This window comes from Hemitrygon akajei, chromosome 8 (assembly GCF_048418815.1).
Source record: "Hemitrygon akajei chromosome 8, sHemAka1.3, whole genome shotgun sequence".
NCBI classification, from domain to species: domain Eukaryota; kingdom Metazoa; phylum Chordata; class Chondrichthyes; order Myliobatiformes; family Dasyatidae; genus Hemitrygon; species Hemitrygon akajei.
The window spans coordinates 35,687,630-35,709,714 of record NC_133131.1 but is presented as its reverse complement, the minus strand read 5'-3'; the positions used below and the strand labels follow the sequence as shown (position 1 = coordinate 35,709,714).

General features: G+C 41.2%; 1 protein-coding gene across 1 annotated transcript in view; it reads right to left on the bottom strand.

Annotated features, from left to right (window-relative positions):
- The window catches only part of LOC140731792 (eosinophil peroxidase-like), a 33,651-nt gene extending 27,144 nt beyond the window's left edge, over positions 1–6,507 (bottom strand). Inside the window, exons 1-2 of the mRNA XM_073053596.1 lie at positions 6,473–6,507; positions 2,308–2,381 (exon numbers count right to left, since the gene is read on the bottom strand). Of these exons, the coding sequence (XP_072909697.1) occupies positions 2,308–2,380 (73 nt within the window). The 5' untranslated portion in view covers position 2,381; positions 6,473–6,507. The remainder of the gene's footprint in view (positions 1–2,307; positions 2,382–6,472) is intronic.
- Between the last annotated feature and the right edge of the window lie 15,578 nt (positions 6,508–22,085).

Here is a 22,085-nt window from a genome sequence, read left to right as displayed (position 1 = left end):
TTCAGCTCCACTGAACTTTGCCACTATTTATTAACTTCATTAAGACATCTAACCCATGCAACTATTACAAACGAGAAAATCTGCAGATGCTGGAAATCCAAGTAACGCACACAAAATGCTGGAGGAACTCAGCAGGCCAGGTAGCAACTATGGAAAAGGGCAAATAGTCGGTATTTTGGGCCAAGACCCTTCAACTGATAAAGGGTCTCAGCCCAAAAGGTCAACTGTTTACTCTTTTTCATAGATGCTGCCTGGTCTGCTGAGTTCCTCCAGCATTTTGTGTGTGTTCCATGCAACTATAAATCTGGAACAATCGAGAGGGATGTAGGAATGGGTTAAGAACAAATAAACAATACTTAAAATGAGTATCTGATAGTAGGGTATTGTTTCTCTATACAAGATGGAGAAATAGACCGGAAGACCAGGAAACCAGACTATCACTACTACAAATGTAACAATTTTATTGAGTTTATAGGAATGGATGGTTCTCTAAATAGTCTTTTGCCTGCAAAGAGATGTGTAGTGCTTTCCTCATTTCCTTTCTACGTGAAATGAGACTGTTGTATTACGATTGTGACCAATTATAAGGTTCTGACTGCAAGTATCCAACAGCATAATAATTCAAACCAATCATTTTGTTGGTACAGACACTGTTGTTTTCCTGTTAAAATAAATGTCAGGTCTCCCGTAACAATCAGGTATGTTTTCCTATTAGCTTCCAGAGTGATCTCCACTTCCCAGTGCGTGGGTAGTTTAGCCACCTCACTGTTCCTGCAACCTGGATTGATCCTGATTCCTGGTGCAGTCTGTGTGGAGTCTGCATATTCTGCCCCTGCTGCAGTTTTCACCCACATCCTGAAAGACGTGCTGCTTGTTTGGTTAATTGGCAATGCTAAATTTCCATTGGACTGTACAATATACAGTAATTCCTCCCTCTATTGTAAATGAATCTGCTCCTCATTGCTAAAGAAAAAAACATGAGAGGTAAGTTAAAAATTCACATCAAAAGCAATATATTAGTGAACTTCCCGGCCACTGCTCTGGAACAGATCAATTATTGATACATAAAAAACCCATTTCCTTGTGATTCCATTCCTGTAAATGATGGGGGACGATCTTCTCTTCCAGTCAGTTTGAATGTGTTGAGTCTTGGGCAGTCTTACTTCTGGAATTATGCTGATAAATGCGCAAAAGATTTTGCATCATTTCATCTCAGCAAATCTGGCAAAATTTCCAGTGTGTTTTGGACAAGATGCATTGCATGCTCAGCATAAACAATGTGGTTGTCTGTCTCTGATATCATCCAAATCTAAATATTCCGTGCATTACTTCAAAGTTCAGTACTTATTGTAAGCAACACACAAAATGCTGGAGGAAGTCAGCAGACCAGGCAGCATCTATGGAAAAGAGTAAACAGTTGACATTTTGAGCTGAGACTCTTCCATCAGGACTGGAGAGGAAGGAGAGATGCCAGGATTAGAAGGTGGAGAGAGGGGAGGAAGAAGTACAAGATGGCAGGTGATAGGTGAAACAATGCTCCCCTCTCCCGGTTTCAACTATCACCTGCCCCCTTGTACTTCTTCCTCCCCTCACCCCACCTCCTTACTCTGACTTCTCCGCTTCCTTTCCAGTCCTGAAGAAGGATCTCGGCCCGAAATGGCTCCTGTTTAATCTTTTCCATAGATGCTGTCTGGCCTGTTGAGTTACTCCAGCAATTTGTGTGTGTCTCTATGGATTTCCAGTATCTGTAGATTTTCTTGCATTCGTGTTTGTTTTAACATTTTTTACTATATGATTACACGTGAATATTTCAATAAATATCAATCATGTCAATTTGGTTTTTAAAATCCTTGAGGAGCACCTGATTGCAAGCAAGTTTATTTTGTGTAGTCCGTTGAACAAAACTGAATATATTGCTAATGTTTGACATTAAGTAGCTTTTCATTATCATTTGCAAGATCTTCTCTTTCTTTTTTTCCCGACTAAGTCAACCTGCACCATGACCAAAGCTGAGACTAATGCTCAAATTAAATGAACAGTCAAATTTGCTTTTACTCATCACCGTATCTGCTCTGTAGAATACATGTGGTGTCATATCACAGAAAGTCTTTCCTGAAACTTAATGAAATAGAAAAACCATGTTGTGTGTTGTCCACTCTGAGATAAAGCAAGATCAAGTTGAGAAGTCCTGCTCAAATCTTCCCTTTGTACAGGATTTTTGAAAGTACTTTGGATCGTTAGGCTTTGTGGCTTCTGTTCAGTGAAATTATTTAACACAGATCGAGGAATGAAACTCAAATCTCTTACCAGCATGAACTCCGTTAGTGTAAAACAGGAAAAGTCCTGCAAGGATCACACTCAACGACCATAGGACTGCCATTCTGTAAGAAACACATCCAGTATACGAGTTAGGCACAGGTCTGAGAGATCAGTGAGATACTAGAATCAGAAGAATTAAACAGGTAATGATCACAGATGAACACATCTGCACGCATGCAGATACAGGCAGACACTTTAGAGTAATACTGTGACTTAAACTCATGTGAACTGTGACAAAAAATATTAGACAGGTACATGCCCAGACACATTAATATATGTACAGAGTGCTAATGTTCATTTTTAGATTTTCATCTGCAGAAATTGAAACTGAAATATGGTCACTTAGCAAATTATGAGACCTTAAGCATATTTGTAACAGGGCAAGTCAGACAAGGGGCAGGATTAAAGACCATTGAAGAGATGGAAAAGAAGTTATGCAATTATTAAAGATGAGACCACAGGATAGAACCAAACAGGTGAAATAAAACCAGCGATGTTGCTTATATGCATATTATGACAATATGAGGGGTGATTGATAAGTTCATGACCTAAGGTAGAAGGAGTCAATTTTAGAAAACCTAGCACATTTATTTTTCAACATAGTCCCCTCCTACATTTACACACTTAGTCCAGTGGTCGTGGAGCATACGGATCTTGGACCTCCAGAAAGTGTCCACAGGCGGGTGATTGATAAGTTTGTGGCCTAAGGTAGAAGGAGTGATTATGCAGAAAGTTTGAAGTGAACAACTCAGCAGGGGTGATTGATAAGTTCGTGGCCTAAGATAGAAGGAGATGAGTTATTAACTTCAAACTTTCTGCATAATCACTCAAAGAGTTGACCTGAATGTGCACGTAACCTTTACAATTCTACCGCCAGGACTTAAGAACTTTTTAAAAGCTATTATTAATGGTTTTTGAGATAGTGATTTAGATGCATATCATATTTTTTACTGAGTTAAGTATTGTATGTAATTAGTTTTGCTACAACAAGTGTATGGGACATTGGAAAAAAAGTTGAATTTCCCCATGGGGATGAATAAAGTATCTATCTATCTATCTATCTATCTATCTATCTATCTATCTATCTATCTATCTATCTATCTATCTATCTATCTATCTATCTATCTAACAAGAGCTGTATAATTCATCTCCTTCTACCTTAGGTTACAAACTTATCTATCAGCCGTCTGTGGACACTTTCTGGAGGTCCAAGATCCATATGCCCCACGACTACTGGACTAAGTGTGTAAATGTAGGAGGGGACTATGTTGAAAAATAAATGCGCTAGGTTTTCTAAAATTGACTCCGTGTACCTTAGGCCACGAACTTATCAAACACCCCTCGTATATATGAATTAGCTATGAGAGGACTAGGATACAAAAGGGAGGGAATAGTGTTGAGACTTTATAAAGCATTAGTCAAAATTATATTTGGCGTATTACTAGCAGTTTTGGGCCTCTTATCTAAGAAAGGATGTGCTGACACTGGAGAGGGTCCAGAGAAGATTTATGAGGATGATCTCAGAAATGATAGGGTTCACATATGAAGAGTGTTTGATGGCTCTGACCCTGTCCTCACAGGAGTTTAGAAGAATGAGGAGGGATCTCATTGAAATCTATTAAATATTGAAATTCCTAGACCAAGTGGATATGAAGAGGATGTTTCCTCCAGTGGGGGAGTATATGACCAGAGCGCTCAGCCTCAGAATACAAAGACATCCCTTTAGAACAGGGATGAGGAGGAATTTTTTTTTAGCCAAAATGTGGTGAATCTGTGGAATTTATTGCCATAAACAACTGTGGAATACAAGTCATTGAGTATATTTAAAGTGGAGGTAGTTGAGCTATTGATTAGTAAGGGTATCAGATGTTACGGGAAGAAGGAAGGGGAATGGGTTTGGGAGTGAAAATAAACCAGTTATGATTGAATGGCAGAGCCGACATTATGGGTTGAATAGCCTAATTCTGCTGCTATGTCACGTGCTCTTATACAACTGTGCTGCATTCAGAATCAATGGCATGTGAAAAGTAATGGTGTAGTTATCAGTGCCAACTCTTATAATGAAGGAAATCTAGCATCTTCCTGAGGTTGAACAGGCAGAATCGGCTGGCAGCGATTCTCTACTCTTCCCTGGGGTGTCTCAGTGATCAATAGCACGTCACTGATCAATAATAAATCAGCGATCTACAACTGAATGTATTTAAAACATTTATTTCCATGTAAAGATTCCTGAAAATATTAACTGTATTGCAGCAGGTATAATGAAAATTTAATGATATGCTGTGCATTATTCTTTGCTGAAAAAGTACTAGTGTAATAAACATTATTATTGTGCTTGGATTGTAATCTCTTTGAATAAATACTCAAATATTTCACAACAGTTTAAAATATGAAAGGGCAGCATTTTGGTTTTTTTAATATTTCATTACAATACTTTTATCTCAATTTCCTGCATATTTTTATATTTATGTCTGATTATATAAGTATTTAAAATTATTCCCACAAGATAAATTCAGATCTATCTGCAAATATGTTTGCCATCTTAGGCATAGATTCTGCTACCTCAGTGGAGCAGAGCCAACTTGCACATAGTTACCAGCATTCAGACTCTAATATTAAAAAACAAATTTTAAAGCTTTTTTAATGTCATGTACTTTCATTGATAGTGCTAGGTTTTACATAGTGTCCCTGGACGTAGGAACCCTCTGCTGTCAAAGATATTCAGACAGCCCAATTGCTGTTTTTGATCGTCAGTGCCAAACACTTGCACTGGTAGTATTGCACACACTGGAATTCTGAGCCAGTGACTTTTCTGGGTGAGGTAAACCCAATTATATCAAGGCTACAGAGAATCTACTCAAATAATAATCATTCCTTCTATTTCTTGCTTTTTCTTTCTCTGTTAGGATTAATCCATATTACGGTTGCTCAACTGGTTTGATAATATCATTGTTTCAGGCCTCTTCAGGATCACTCCCTCTGTGTTTCTTCTGTTACATTGATGATCCCTCGGTGTTGCTTTCTGCTCTCCAAAGTATTTGAGTTTACATTCTCTAGGCTTCCAGTTTTCAGCATGCTCTCACTTAAACATGATCAATATCTAACTCTTCTCTTCTTAGGCATCGCTATTTCCAGTGTGGAAAAAGGCATAACAGAGACAGATGTGGGTTTCTAACGGGTATTAGTCACTAATCTAACCCCTGAATTGGAAATATAGTGGCCAATTAAATGTAACAAAAATAACATTCCCTCTGCGACTACTCTTCAATTTCCACCAAACAATCTTATTTTGTAACACTTGCCCAAACAACCTCAGGAAATACTTTTATTTCTTCCCTCCTTTTACTGAGGTGAAGCAACAATTCACTTGCTCTTCTTTTAATTTAATGTGATCATCTTCACATGGAGAGCATGCACTACTGTTGCAGAATAAGTGTTCATTTTGCAAAGACAGTTCTGTGTTTCTATTTGCCTGTGATGGTAAATCTTCAATTTATTGTACTGGGTTGAAAAATTTGAAAACTTTGTTTCCTGTCTGGTTGGCCAAAGAACTGTCATCACTCTTCATTTTCTATATTTAGCCAGTTTACTGCTTAGCCTTCAATACTTCTTTTATTTCATGTTCTCGCTAAGAAAGCTAATTGTTATAAATCCTCAAATCCTAATTCTGCGACTGAAATCTCAAACGATAGTCAAGAGAAACATCAATTCTTCATATATATTCTCAAGACCCATGACAATGAAAAAATTCATGCTGGTTTTCTCTGATCAAACCACACACTCAAGTAAGTACTCAATCAATTCCTCCAAGTAAATAAGGTTAGAGTGAATTGGATGGAGTAGCTAAAACAGAAATTAAAAACAAAGCAAAATTGACTCTACAAACCTATGAAAGAGCACATTGAAATATAAGGGTGATTAGAAAAGAGCACCGCAGAGACCGAGTGCAGAGCCAGAAACCAAATAGAAGAAAGAAAAGTTATTTTATAACTATAACCAGTGGGGAGAGGAATAAAAACGACAATCCTAAAATGCACATGTTGACTGAAAGAAAGATTGAGAAGTAATTAAATAATTTGATTACTCCTCCAAATATTCCAAAAAGACATGAAGTACACGAAGAGTAAATGCAAGGGATTCAAATAACACTCACCTCAGGATCTCCAATTTCTATGGCTGCAATGCTTAGGAAAATCTGGCTTAAAAATGTTAACAAATTTGCATAAAATGTTGATCTGTTTCCTGTTTGACTGGATTCTAAATAAATATGGCATGTTTGAAGTTAGTAAGAAATATTATCAATAACATTTTAGAATGCGGATATTTATATTTTAGGCAGATACAATTCTTGATAGATAACCTTTCCAGATTATAGATTGCCAGTGAATTTGAAATTGGAATCTGAACAGGTTTATTTTTGTCACATATGTATTGACAAAAGGACAGGCACGCAAGTCTGATCTTATAAGTTGCTTTGCATAGTGTTCATAAAGGTCAAATCATTACAGTGTGCATTGAGGTAATAGAGCCAAGTAAAATGAAATTAATGCGGAATACAGCAATAGAAAAAGTACAGTGCAGGTAAACAATAAAATTCAAAACTGGTATCAGAACCTCAAAGCAAAACTGTGACAACTTTAATGTAATAGGATTGCACTGCCACTTAAGGTGTCTTTCTAGTTAACTTAGTGTTATAGATGCCGATGTTAAATTATTATTGGGAGGAGACGAACTGGTGTGGCACCTGTGGGCTTGAATGTCTTCAGCTGCATTTCAAGTGTTGGCTTGTCATTTCCCACCCAAAACTCTTGCCTCCATTTCTCATGGGAGGTGGCGGAGGCAGCTGTGAGTTGCCACCCTCCAGGATTTAGCCTCATCTACATTTTTCCGATGGGTTGAACTTGATTTTTTTTCTAGCATAAGTGTTGTTGGTGATCATCTGAGAATAGGAGGTACAGCACAAGCACAGAGTCTTCTAGAGATTAGCTTACAATCTCAGCAAATGCAGTGTGTGAGGACAACTATCATCCAGAATCCCAGGCTTTATAACTAAAGGAGGAAATGCTGAAAAACAACTGGCATTTAGATGAAAAATTCCTCGCCATTTTGCAAAGGCCTCTGCCAATTTCTTGAGGATTCTGAGGCTGTATGTAAATCCCTCCACCCTCCTTCATTAAAGTTATCAGGCATGAGATCAATCAGGAACAAACTAAACTCTGAGCTAGAATGTAGAGGCTCATATCCTACAGTTCTACCTGTTGCCAAATTCTCATCCTGACTAGAAACTCCATGCAGTACTGAGTGAATACTGTGGGGTCAGAGTAAAGCCTGTTGGATGATGTGTTATCAAAGATCCAATCTGTAATTTATACTCAATATGAAGGATTCAGTGTGTAAGTAATCCAACATTCAAAGTTTTTTTTATATACAGAGCATGGTGGGTGCATTATAAGCAGTCAGGTGTCATAATGGAGGCAAACAGGATGGAAGCACAGGCATTTGAATATGCAGAACAGGATACGATATGGACATTATGTTACGTATATTACAATATGTTACATTATGGACATTATAAGGGTTTGGTTTAGACAGGCATTTAATTATGAACTTAATTAGTTCAGCCATTTCCTTTATTGTTTTGTTCTGTGTTCTACCAGTGGCAGGAAAATTTGACAAGGTCCCACATGGGAGATTTGGTAAAAAGTGTCCAAATTTAGCAAACTTAATTTGACTTTGTGACAGGAGGCACAGGATAATGTACTGGGTGTCTTTGGTTATCAAAAGCCTGTGATCAGAGGTACAATGCAATGATTGGCACTTGACCCTTATGTTTGCAAGTTACATTCACGATCTGAAAATAAATGAAACAGGTATGAGTAATAAGTTTGATGAATATGAAGATTGCTGATGCTGCAAATAGTGAAGGTTGTTATGTTTTGTGTTTCAGTTAGGAGCCAGTTTTGAATACTTTCTTGTAAGATTTCACAATCTAAACCATCTCTCAGTGTCATTAAACCCATCACTGAACTGACAATGCTCAGACAATCATTTCAATTCAGTCACGTAAGCTGAAATGGACGCCCCGTCTTACGAAACTTAAAGCATTCCTCAACCAACAGTGGCTTTGGTTCTAAACGTTCCTGCATTACTTTGACAATATCATTTTGGATGATTTTGTTGGAGCAGTTAAACTTCGAAGCAAACTGTATGCTTTAAACCCAATACACTCAGCAAAACTGCTACTTGTTTCTCATTGGTTATTTAATTTGCTTCAAAATATTGCTGGATCGGCTCAGTATACATGAACCAGTTACTCATTGTATAATCAAACTCGTCAATTTTTCTAATATAGCCAGTCATTTCTGTTCTTATTTTTGGTGATTATTATCACCCAATACACACTCTTTATGAACTAATGAAATCTTACATTTTCTGCACTTCAAAAAAAAAATTGATTGTGTATTCCCTTCCAAAGAACATGTGCTTTTTGGGAATGCAGGTCTAACTTTAACTTTACTTTAAGTGAGGCATGCTTACGTGACAACATATGCAATTCATGTATTTATACATATAAAACATAGAATAGTACAGCACAGTACAGGCCCTTCAGCCCACAATGTTGTGCTGACCTTTAAACCCTGCCTCTCATATATCCCCCCAACTTAACTTCCTCCATATACTGTCTAGTAGTCTCTTAAATTTCACTAGTATATCTGCCTCCACCACAGACTCTGGCAGTGCATTCCACGCACCAACCACTCTCTGAGTAAAAAACCTTCCTCTAATATCCCCCTTGAACTTCCCACCCCTTACCGTAAAGCCATGTCCTCTTGTACTGAGCAGTGGTGCCCTGGGGAAGAGGCACTGGGTGTCCACTCTATCTATTCCTCTTAATATCTTGTATACCTCTATCATGTCTCCTCTCATCCTTCTTCTCTCCAAAGAGTAAAGCCCTAGCTCCCTTAATCGCTGATCATAATCCATACTCTCTAAACCAGACAGCATCCTGGTAAATCTCCTCTGTACCCTTTCCAATGCTTCCACATCCTTCCTATAGCGAGGTGACCAGAACTGGACACAGTACTCCAAGTGTGGCCTAACCAAAGTTTTACAGAGCTGAGTCATTACCTCACGACGCTTAAACTCTATCCCTTGACTTATGAAAACTAACACCCCATAAGCTTTCTTAACTACCCTATCTACCTGTGAGTCAACTTTCAGGGATCTGTGGACATGTACCCAAATCCCTCTGCTCCTCCACACTACCAAGTATCCTGCCATTTACTTTGCACTCTGCATTGGAGTTTGTCCTTCCAAAGTGTACCACCTCACACTTTTCCGGTTTGAACTCCATTTGCCACTTCTCAGCCCACTTCTGCATCCTATCAATGTCTCTCTGCAATCTTCGACAATCCTCTACACTATCCACAACACCACCAACCTTTGTGTCGTCTGCAAACTTGCCATCCCACCCTTCTACCCCCACATCCAGGTCGTTAATAAAAATCAAGAAAAGTAGTCACACCCTCCAATCTGAATGTACTCCCTCAACCACGACCCTCTGCTTTCTACAGGCAAGCCAATTCTGAATCCACCTGGCCAAACCTCCCTGGATCCCATGCCTTCTGACTTTCTGAATAAGCCTACCGTGTGAAACCTTATCAAATGTCTTACTAAAATCCATGTAGATCACATTCACTGCACTACCCTCATCTATATGCCTGGTCACCTCCTCAAAGAACTCTAACAGGGTTGTTAGACACGATCTGCCCTTCACAAAGCCATGCTGACTGACCCTGATCAGACCATGATTCTCTAAATGCCCATAGATCCTATCTCTAAGAATCTTTTCCAACAGCTTTCCCACCACAGATGTAAGGCTCACTGGTCTATAATTACCTGGACTATCCCTACCACCTTTTTTGAACAAGGGGACAACATTTGCCTCCCTCCAATCCTCTGGTGCCATTCCCGTGGACAACGAGGACATAAAGATCCTAGCCAGAGGTTCAGCAATCTCTTCCCTTGCCTCGTGGAGCAGCCTGGTTTAGAGAGTATGGATTATGATCAGAGATTAAGGGAGCTAGGGCTTTACTCTTTGGAGAGAAGGAGGATGAGAGGAGACATGATAGAGGTGTACAAGATATTAAGAGGAATAGACAGAGTGGACAGCCAGCGCCTCTTCCCCAGGGCACCACTGCTCAGGACAAGAGGACATGGCTTTAAGGTAAGGGGAGGGAAGTTCAAGGGGGATATTAGAGGAAGGTTTTTCACTCAGAGAGTGGTTGGTGCGTGGAATGCACTGCCTGAGTCAGTGGTGGAGGCAGATACACTAGTGAAATTTAAGAGACTACTAGACAAGTATATGGAGGAATTTAAGGTGGGGGTTATATGGGAGGCAGGGTTTGAGGGTCGGCACAACATTGTGGGCCGAAGGGCCTGTAATGTGCTGTACTATTCTATGTTCTACGTTCTATGTATTTGTTGGAAAAAGTATGTGAACCTTTGTTTTTAGTAACTGGTGTGACCCCCTCCCCTGTTCATTAATAACTTAAACCAAACATTTCTGATAACTGTTGCTCAGTCCTACACTTTGGCTTGGAGGAATTTTAGGCCATTTCGCCTTACAAAACTGCTTCAGCTCTGGGATATTGGTGGGCTTCTTTGCATGAACAGCTTGCTTCAGGTCCTTCCCTGACATTTCTATAGGATTAAGGTCAGGATTTTGACTTGGCCATTTCAAAACACTAGTTTTCTTCTTTATAAACCATTCTGTTGTTGATTTACGCTCGTCTTTCAGATCATTATCTTGTTGCATTATCCAGCTTTATTAAACTTCAGGTGACGGACTACTACCCTGACATTCTCCTGCAAATTGGACTGAAGATGTTGCCTAGCTGGGTAAGGAAATGTCTGCAAGCTAACAAGCCAGCTCTGCGAGCTACTCAACAGCAACAGAATAAAATAAAAAGGCTTAAAATGAAACAGAATGATGGTGCCCCACCCACGAGACTCACATTTGCCTGAGTGAGTTTAGTGGAGGCATCCTCCAAATAGCACTTTCTGAATAAAGGTGTGTCCAGACCTGAGTAATGTGAAGCTTTTAATCGTAAGTTATTCAGAAGTGTTTTGGCAACTGTTGCAACAATTACTCAATTCCACAAAAATACAATCAATTAAAAAATTGTATGCCTCTCTCTCATCACTGTTCATTGATAGGGACTTGGATTTCGAGCAACAACAGCAGAAAACTTTAAATTTCCCCAAAAGAAAAATGAATTTCTGGGTCAGTTTAGTGAGATATTATAGAATGTGGTGGGATTGGAGTTGCCTAAACTTCAGCCTGTACCAGAATGGAAAGTTTACTTCTTTAAAGGATATCAGAGAATTGGGTGGGTCTTTTTGCCAATTTGGTCATTACAGGTGTCCCCGCTTTACGAATGTTCACTTTACGCCACTTCGCTTTTACAAAAGACCTACATTAGTAACCTGTTTTCGCATTACAAAAAGGATTTTCGCTTCTATGAAAATTTTTCCCATATAAATTAATGGCTCTTTGCCTTATGCCATTTCGGCTTAAGAAAGGTTTCATAGGAACCTTTGTAAAGAGGGGGGGAAACACCTGTATTACCGTTTTATTTGCTCTAGACATATTTCAGTTTCCATACTGTCAGGATTCAGGCAAGTGCTGATTTCGCTGATTCTCTATGATGGTTACACCTCTTTCCTGGCGCTGAGGCTATGAAGACTGCTCTGGCTTCTGTGCTCTGTGCCCACTAATATGATGAAATGATTGAAATGATAAGCGAGGCTTTAGGCCTACTCAAGGGTTTGGATCTGAGGACTCAATTTTGGTTCAGAACATTGTTGTTCGCTTCATTGCATGATTTGTGTATTTTTCTATTATGCATCGAGCGTTGGTCTTTATTATTATATATTTTTCTTTAATTGGGTTCCTTCGGGTTTCTTGCTTTGTGGCTACCTGTAAGCAATCAAATCTCATGGTTGTATAATTTATACATTCTTTGATAATAAATGTACTAAAAATACGCCTTGAAGGTCACCTCTGGATTATTAACCTAATCTTCTGGGCTAGAAGAAAGGGAGTAAATGTTATAATGAGTGCTTATGATTGAGTTTGGGTGAGTGGTTTGGTGGATATAGTGTTGGAGATAAATACTCACTTCTTCGCATTTTGCCTGAGTTCATGCAAACTTTGCCCTACATTGCTGCATATCTCTTGATGCGTAATGTAGGGCTTTAAAACTCCTCCCAAATTCATTTCATTGTGATAGTGGATTATCTCTGTGCTTGTTGGCTTCTCTTCCCCTATAATTTCTGGAACTTTATCAGAAAATCTCAGAACTTGAGCTCCAGTTTTATTGATATCAGATTTGCTGCAGAATAGGTAATACAAGTTGTAGCCGTGATGGGTGCAATGGATTGATCCCTTTGAGGTCTGAGCCCTCAGGTCACAGCTACATGGCCAAGTGCCACCAGAAGTGTGATATGGTTCCACTTCACTTCAGCAGCTTGGTGAGACCGTGATTTAAACAAAATGCGTTTGTCCTACTCCAGACTTAGTGCAGTTACCTGAGCTGTGCAGGTTTGCCTAAGAGGTTGTCTATTGGTGGGTCCCCAGGTGGCTGTAGAGGCTGATCTGGGATCCACATATTCTGGTGCACTGTGGGCAAGGGTAAGTTGTGGCTGTGAGTAGTGACTGGGTTATTTGGTTGTTCAGTCTCTCCTTTCGCAGATGCTGCTTGTTCTGTGCAGCACAGCAGAGGCTGATCTCATGCAGCACAGCTCCCTTTTGAACAGATTTCCCCCAGGTGTATCCACTGAGTGCAATGTCTTCTCAGTTTTTAGATGTAGCATTGAATTTCTTCAGGCTGGTTTAGATGTTATCTTTGAAGCATTTCCTTTGCCCATGAGGGGCTTGCTGACCTGGGAATAAAGGATCTGCGTGGGGAATCATAAGCTGCGCATCTGAATGACATTCCCTATTCCTGCCTCAATGATTATCATCCAGTAACACTTACATTCACTGTGATGAAATGATTTGAGAGGCAGGTGATGAAACATATCAACTTCTGCCGAGAAACAACTTGGACTACCATCACAACAGGTCAACAACAGATAGACAATAGACAGTAGGTGCAGGAGTAGGCCATTCGGCCCTTCTAGCGAGCACCGCCATTCACTGTGATCATGGCTGATCATACACAATCAGTACCCCGTTCCTGCCCTCTCCCCATATCCCTTGACCCCCGCTATCTATAAGAGCTCTATCTAACTCTCTCTTGAATGCATCCAGAGACTTGGCCTCCACTGCCTTCTGGAGCAGAGCATTCCACATATCCACCACTCTCTGGGTGAAAAAGTTTTTCTGCATCTCTGTTCTAAATGGCCTACCCCTTATTGCTAAACTGTGGCCTCTAGTTCTGGACTCACCCATCAGTGGGAACGTGCTTCCTGCCTCCAGCGTGTCCAATCCCTTAATAATCTTATATGTTTCAATCAGATCCCCTCTCATCCTTCTAAATTCCAGTGTATACAAGCCCAGTCGCTCCAATCTTTCAACATATGACAGTCCCGCCATTCCGGGAATTAACCTTGTGAACCTACGCTGCACTCCCTCAGTAGCAAGAATGTCCTTCCTCAAATTTGGAGACCAAAACTGCACACGATACTCCAGGTGGGGTCTCACCAGGGCCCTGTACAGCTGCAGAAGGACCTCTTTACTCCTATACTCAATTCCTCTTGTTTTAAAGGCCAGCATGCCATTAACTTTCTTCACTGCCTGCTGTACCTGCATGCTTGCTTTCATTGACTGATGTACAAGGACACCTAGATCTCGTTGTACTTCCCCTTTTCCTGACTTGACTCCATTTAGATAGTAATCTGCCTTCCTGTTCTTGCCACCAAAGTGGATAACCTCACATTTATCCACATTAAACTGCATCTGCCATACATTTGCCCACTCACCCAACCTGTCCAAGTCACCCTGCATTCTTATAACATCCTCCTGACATTTCACACTACCACCCAGCTTTGTGTCATCAGCAAATTTGCTAATGTTACTTTTAATCCCTTTATCTAAATCATTAATGTATATTGTAAACAGCTGCGGTCCCAGCACCGAACCTTGCAGTACCCCACTGGTCACAGACTGCCATTCCGAAAGGGACCCGTTAATCACTACTCTTTGTTTCCTGTCAGCCAGCCAATTTTCAATCCATGTCAGTACTCTGCCCCCAATACCATGTGCCCTAATTTTGCCCACTAATCTCCTATGTGGGACTTTATCAAAAGCTTTCTGGAAGTCCAGGTACACTACATCCACTGGCTCTCCCTTGTCCATTTTCATAGTTACATCCTCAAAAAACTCCAGAAGATTAGTCAAACATGATTTTCCCTTCATAAATCCATGCTGACTCGGACTGATCCTTCTACTGCTATCCAAATGTGTTGTAATTTCCTCTTTTATATGCCATAGATGCCATCTGACCGGCTCTTCACTCAACCCAAGAACATCTAGTCAGTGAAGATGCAAACATTATGATGCTCTTGATGAATTGCAACATGACATTCGATACTATTGCCCCTTTAAAAGTAATCGATAAGCTTCAAGACGTACGTCTCAAAACCTCCTTCTGCAACTCGTTCCTCAGTTTCCTCACTTGCAGACCCTAGTCAGATCAAAATGGCAACAACATCTCCCCCATAATTTGCATCAGTACAAGTGCACCACAAGACTATGTGCTTAGCCCCTTGCTCTACTTGATTTCCACTTACGATTGTGTGCTTAATCGCAGCTCCAGTGCCATTATTTAAGTTTGCTGATGACACCACTGTCACTGGCTGAATCAAAGGTGGTGATGAATCAGCATATAGGAGGAAGATTGAAAATCTGTCTGAGTGGTGGTGCCACAACAACAACCTCTCACTCAATGTCAGCAAGACCAGGGAGCTGATTATTTGTTTCAGGAGGAGGTAACTGAAGTTTCATGACCAAGTCCTCATTGGGAAATCAGAGGTGGAGAGGGTCCACAACTTTAAATTCCTCTGTGTTATCATTTCAGAAGGATCTGTCCTGGGTCCACGACATAAGTGCTATTGTTACGGATTCAGGCAACAATAAATATATGAGTCAGGCAGGGGTTTTTATAACAAATAACATGTTTATTAAACACTGAAAACAAACCCCCCAAAAGTAAACAAAACACTAACGTAACCGGAAATCAGCTGCTGTGCGGCAGCTTAAACAGTTCTTAAAGCAATGAAGCTTAAACAGTTTTTAAAGCGATGTTGCAAAAACAGTTCTTCAAAGTAGTATTGCCAAAAGTTCAAAATGCTCAGTCCATTTAAGGGAGAGACTTTTTAAGACGATTTAAATTCTCTTTCACGTCGTGTTGTTTCGGTTCCCAAATCGAACTTTTCCCACGAAGAATTTACGTAATAAAACAAAACAGCTTAAAGGCACTGACCTTTCCTTCAAAACACCATTCTCAATCCTTTCTGGTATTTCCCAGGGATTAACACGAGAACAGTCAACGAAATCCTTCCGAATGAGGATCAAACAAGGTCGAACCTGTTTCACCGTCGAAATCGTTTCTCCTTGATTTTTAACTCCGGTACTCTGATCTTCACTCTCCACTGATTCTCAACTAGCAGTATTGTAAAGAAACTGCTGGCAATGACCTTTTAAACTTTAGGCATTAGATAAAACTTCATCTTTCAACTGAACTGCGTCATAACATTAAATCACGCAGCGGCATGAAGTCAACATGGCAAATCCAGCCACGAACTGCCCCTCCTCACAGGGAGGGGTCCTCCTTTTATACCCTGTAAAAAAAACCTGTCACATGACCTCTACTGGCGGGAAAATGATGTCACTCCACCATCACAAGACCATTACCTCAAGTCCAGTATAGCTTCAACCCCAGTCACGCGTCATGTGTCACGGGTACGTAACACTATTATGAGGAAAACATGGTAGCAGCTCTACTTTCTTAGAAATTTTGGAAGATTTGGCATGCCATCTAGAACATTGATAAACATCTATAGATGTGCGATGGAGAGTATATTGAATGGCTGCATTGGTATGGAAACACCAATGCCCTTGAATGGAAAAGCCCACAAGAAGTAGTGGAATCACAAACAAGAGAAAATCTGCAGATGCTGGAAATCCAAGCAACACACACACAATGTTGGAGGAACTCAGCAGGCCAGGCAGCGTCTATGGAGAAGAGTACAGTCGACGTTATGGGGATACAGCCCAGTCCATCACGGGTAAAGCACTTTCATCACTGGCACATTTACATAGAGCTCTGTCACAGGAAAGCAGCATCCATCATCAAGGATCCCTCCCATCCAGGCTATACTGTCTTCTCACTGCCGGCCTCGGGAAGGGAGGTACAGGAGTCTCAGGACCCCCTCACCAGATTCAGAAAAGTTATTACCCCTCAACCATCAGGCTCTTAAACCTGAGAGGATAAGTTCACTCACCCCTATTACTGAATTATTCCCATAACCAATGGATTCTTTGTCTCATGTTTTTGAAACTTATTGCTTATTTAATTATTTATTTTTTGTTGGTCTTTTCTCAGCTCAAGTTGGTAAAACCTGAGGTACGGGTAAAGCCAAGCACACTCATTTCTCAATTGCTAGGAACTTTTGGACTTACAGTGTTTGTGGGTGTTTAGTACTGCGGCTCTCTGAAGATTTGCATAAATATTGCTGTGTAGGCCTATTTGTTTAGTACTGATGTGTAGTGACTTTGGGTTGGTACCAATTGTAGATATTAGCTTTGGGACAGTGTATACCCTGTTCATGTTCTATAATCTTTCAATTTCCTCTATTAATTCAGCATATTGCTAGTGTTATTCACTAGTTGATTTCTGTATATTTTGTGTACTTGGAATGGCTGTATCTATTAAGTAAGTTGTTCTGGTTTGTTTATCCTGTAATATTATATCTGGATAGTTATTATGGATTATCTGTAATAATGGATTGGTCATAATATAATTTGTAGGTCTCTAAAACTGGACCAGGCTTGTATTTATGGTAAGGTATGGTGTCTTTTATGAGTTTGAAATTTAAAGCAAGATTTTGATGAATGATGTTTGTCTCCTGATTGTGCCTGTGTAAGTAATCCGATTGAGTAAAACTGTTGCAGGGTCCTGTAATGTGCTGGATTGTTTCTGGTTTCTCTTGACATTTATCATCTTACATTTGTTGGTCTGTTATTTTGCACTTTTTATAAATTTTTGTGTTAACCACCTGGTTCTATATTTCCACAAGGAACCCCTCTGTTTTTGAGGAGGTCTCCAAATTTGAGTCAGGCATTTGACACCTCCTTGTTGACATCTCGTCTGCTGAGATCATGGGGATGCCTTCCATGGAGGCCATGTTCTTCCATTGGTTAACTTTTTCTTCTATGGTGATAATTTCTTAATTTTTCTGAGTTGTGCTTTCAAGCAGAGCAGCCAGTGAGTGAGTGAGTGGGCCAGTGAAGGAGTGGAGCTTTGAGAGCAGTAGTGATAGGGGATTCAATAGTTAGGGGGACAGATAAGAGGTTCTGTGAGAGAGATTGAGAATACCGGATGGTCTGTTGCCTCCCTGGTGCCAGGGTCCGTGATATCTCTCGGCATTCTCGGTATTCTAAGGAGAGAGGGTGAGCAGCCAGATGTTGTGGTCCACGTGGGAATCAATGACGTGGATAGGAGTAGGGATGAAGTCCTGAGGAAGGAATATAGGGAGTTAGGAAAGAAGTTAAAATGCAGGACCTCAAGGGTGGTATTCTTGGGATTGCTGCCTGTGCCATGAGATAGAGAGGGTAGGAACAGGAAGTTATGGCAGATGAATGTGTGGCTGAAGAGTTGGTGCAGGGGGCAGGGGTTCAGATTTCTGGATCAATGGGATCTCTTCTGGGGAATCTCTGACCTGTACAAAAAGGACGGGCTGCACCTGAACTGGAAAGGGAGCAATATCCTGGCGGGTAGGTTTGCTAGAGTTGTTGGGGAGGGTTTAAACTAGTTTGGCAGGGGGGTGGGAATCAGAATGTGAGTGCAGAGATTAGGGTAGAAGAACAAGGGCATGATGCTATGTGCTCTGAGTTGGTGAGGAAGGACAGGCAGGGAACAAAACATAAATGTAGCCAGTTAGAGGGGTTGAAATGTGTCTATTTCAATGCTACGAGTATTAGGAATAAAGGGGATGAGCTTAGAGCATGGATCAATACATGAAACTGCAATGTTGTGGCTGTTACTGAAACTTGGCTAGAGTAAGGGCAGGATTGGCTGATGCAGGTACCGGGGTTTAGGTGTTCTGAAAGGAATAGGATGGGAGGTAGAAAAGGGGGGGGGGGGGAAAGTAGCATTACTGGTCAGGGATAGTATCACGGCTATAGAAAGGGAGGACGCTGAAGAGGGAATGTCCACTGAGTCGGTCTGGGTGGAAGTCAGAAATAGGAAGGAATGAATCACTGTGTTGTGAGTAGTCTATAGGCCCCCAAATAGCCCTCAGGACACCGAGGAGCAGATAAGCAGGCAGATTTTAGAATGGTGCAGGAAATACAGGGTTGTAGTTATGGGTGATTTCAACTTCTCTCATATTGACTGGCACCTCCTGAATGCAAGGGGAATAGATGGGGCTGAATTTATCGGTTGTGTTCAAGAAGGATTCCTGACACAGTATGTGGACTGGCTGACGAGAGGAGAGGCCATACTGGATCTAGTTCTGGGTAATGAACCTGGTCAGGTGGCAGACCTCTTGGTGGGGGAGCATTTTGGTGAGAGTGACCACAGCTCCCTTAGCTTTAGCATAGCTATGGAAAAAGATAAAAACAGACAAAATGGAAAAGTGCTTAACTGGGGAAGGGCTAACTTTGAAGGGATGAGGCAGGAACTAGCGAGAGTAAATTGGAAACAGATGTTCAAAGGGGAAAGCACAGAAGTAATGTGGGAGAAACTTAGGGACCACGTGCTGGGTTCAGGATAGGCTTGTCCCACTGAGACAAAGAAAAAATGGTAGAAAAAGGGAACCATGGCTGATGAAACATGTGAGACACGTCGTCAAGAGGAAGAAGAAAGCGTATGTTAGATATAAGAAGCAGGAAGCAGGAGGGGCTCATGAGAAATATAGGGTAGCCAGGAGGGAGCTTAAGAAAGGACTTAGGAGAGCTCGAAGGTGGCATGAGAAGTCCTTGGCACGTAGGATTAAGGAGAACCCCAAGGCGTTCTATGCGTATGTGAAGAATAGAAAGATGACAAAAATGAAGGTGGGGCTGCTAAAGGATAAAGAGGGCAACATGTGGCTGGAGGTGGAGGAGGTTGGGGAGGTCCTAAATTAATACTTTGCTTCAGTATTTACAAGTGAAAAGGACCTTGAACAGGGTGAGGTCAAAATAGAACAGGCCTGTGTGCTGGATAATGTGGAGATTAAGGAAGAAGTGTTGGATCTTCTTAAAACATCAAGATTGATAATTCTCCAGGGCCAGACATGATATATCCCAGGTTGCTGTGGGAAGTGAGAGAAGAGATTGCTGGAGTGGTAGCTATGATCTTTGGCTCAGGGGAGGTGCTGGATTACTGGAGAATGGCAAATGTAATTCCCTTGTTTAAGAAAGGTTATAGGGAGAATGCTGGGAACCATAGACTGGTGTGCTTTACGTCAGTGGTCTGCAAACTATTGGAAAGGATTCTTAAGATAGGATCTACAAGCATTTGGAGAAGTACAGTCTACTCAAGGATAGTCAACATGGCTTTGTGAAGGAAAGGTCGTGCCTCACGAGCTTACTAGAGTTTTTTGAAGAGGTAACAAAAGAAATTGATGAGGTTAGGGCGGTAAATATGGTCTACATGGATTTTAGCAAGGCATTTGACAAGGACCCCATGTGAGACTCACCCAGAAAGTCATGAGGCATGGGATCAGTAGAACCTTGGCTGTTTGGATAAAAAAAATTGGCTTACAGGAAGACAGCAGAGGGTAATAGTGGAAGGAAAGTACTCTACCTGGAGGTCGGTGACTAGTGGAGTGCTGCAAGAATCTGTCCTGGGACCCCTGCTCTTTGGGATTTTTATAAATGACCTGGACAAAGAGGCGGAAGGATGGATGAGTAAGTTTGCGGATGACATGAAGATTGGAGGAGTTGTGAATGGAGCTGGTGGTTGTCAAAAGGTTACAAGAGAATATAGACAGGATGCAGAGTTCGGCAGTAAAGTGGCAGATGGAGTTCAATCCAGATAAATGTGAGGTAATGCATTTTGGAAGGACAAACCAGATGACTGAGTACAGGATTAATGGTCAGTTATTAAAGAGTGTGGATGAACTGAGGGACCTTGGGGTTCAAATCCATACATCTCTCAAGGTCATTGCACAGGTTGATAGGTAGTTAAGAAGGCCTATGGGATGCTAGGCTTCATTAATAGGGGGATTGAGTTCAAAAGTAGAGAGGTCATGTTGCAACTCTACAAATCTCTGGTGAGACCGCACTTAGAGTATTGTGTTCAGTTTTGGTCACCTCATTATATGAAGGATGTGGAAGTTATGGAGAGGGTGCAGAGGAGATTTACCAGGATGTTGCCTGGACTGGAAAACAAGTCTTATGAGGCAAGGTTAGCAGAGCTGGGACTTTTCTCTCTGGAGTGTAGGAGGATGAGAGGGGACTTGATAAGAGGGCTACAAGATTATGAGAGGCATAGATAGGGTGAATAGCCAGTACCTGTTTCCCAGGGCACGAATAGCAAACACCAGAGGGCATATGTACAAAATTAAGGGAGGGAAGTTTAGGGGAGACATCAGGGGAAAGTTTTTTATACAGGGGGTTGTGGATGCCTGAAATGTCTTGCCAGAAACATTGAGGGTAACGGGGTAATGTGGGTTTAGTACATTTTTTAAGGAATATATGGGTTGGCACAACATTAAGGGCTGAAGGGACTGTACCGTGCTGTAGTATTCTACTGTCTAGTGTCTAGTACATATAGTGGGATGTACTTCTTATCAGAATTACATATGCTTGCATTGAGTGCTGAATTTTTGTTTTTGTTGATGGAAACCAATCCATGGAAGCTTTATCTGACTGTTGTGTAAATTTTTTATGTCTGTTATTCATCTTCCTCTATCTGCCCTAGGCAGTGTTAATCTACGTGTGTTTGAGTGTGCATAGTGTTTTCTAAAATTTGGCATTTCAGCTCTTATTTTTCTTTGTAAATTTTCCATGGAGTGACATGCCGGAATGGAAATGGGAAGTGGAATTAAAATGGGAGAGGACTCTCAATCCAATCTCCCTCCTGGTCCTTATCGTTGCAAGTGGAACAACTGCTACACTTGCCCCTACACCTCCTCACTCTCTACCATTCAAGGCCCCAAAAAGTCCTTCCAGGTGAGGTGATACTTCACCTGTGAGACTGTTGGGGTCATCTATTGTGTACGGTGGTTCCAGAGTGGCCTTCTGTATATTGGTGGGACCCAACATAGATTGGGAGACCTCTTCATCGAGCACCGATGCTCTGTCTGTTAAAAAACCCGGGATCGCCCTCTGGCCACTTATTTTAATTCCACTTCCCATTCCCATTCCGACTTGTCAGTCCATGGCCTCCTCTACCGCCGTGGCCTTGTCAAGTTGGAGGAACAACACCTTATATTCCGTCTGGGTAGCCCCCAACCTGATGGCATGAACATCAATTTCTTGAAATTCCAGTAATTGCCTTCCCTTCATCATTTCCCATCCCCTTTTCCCTCTCTCACATTATCTCCTTACC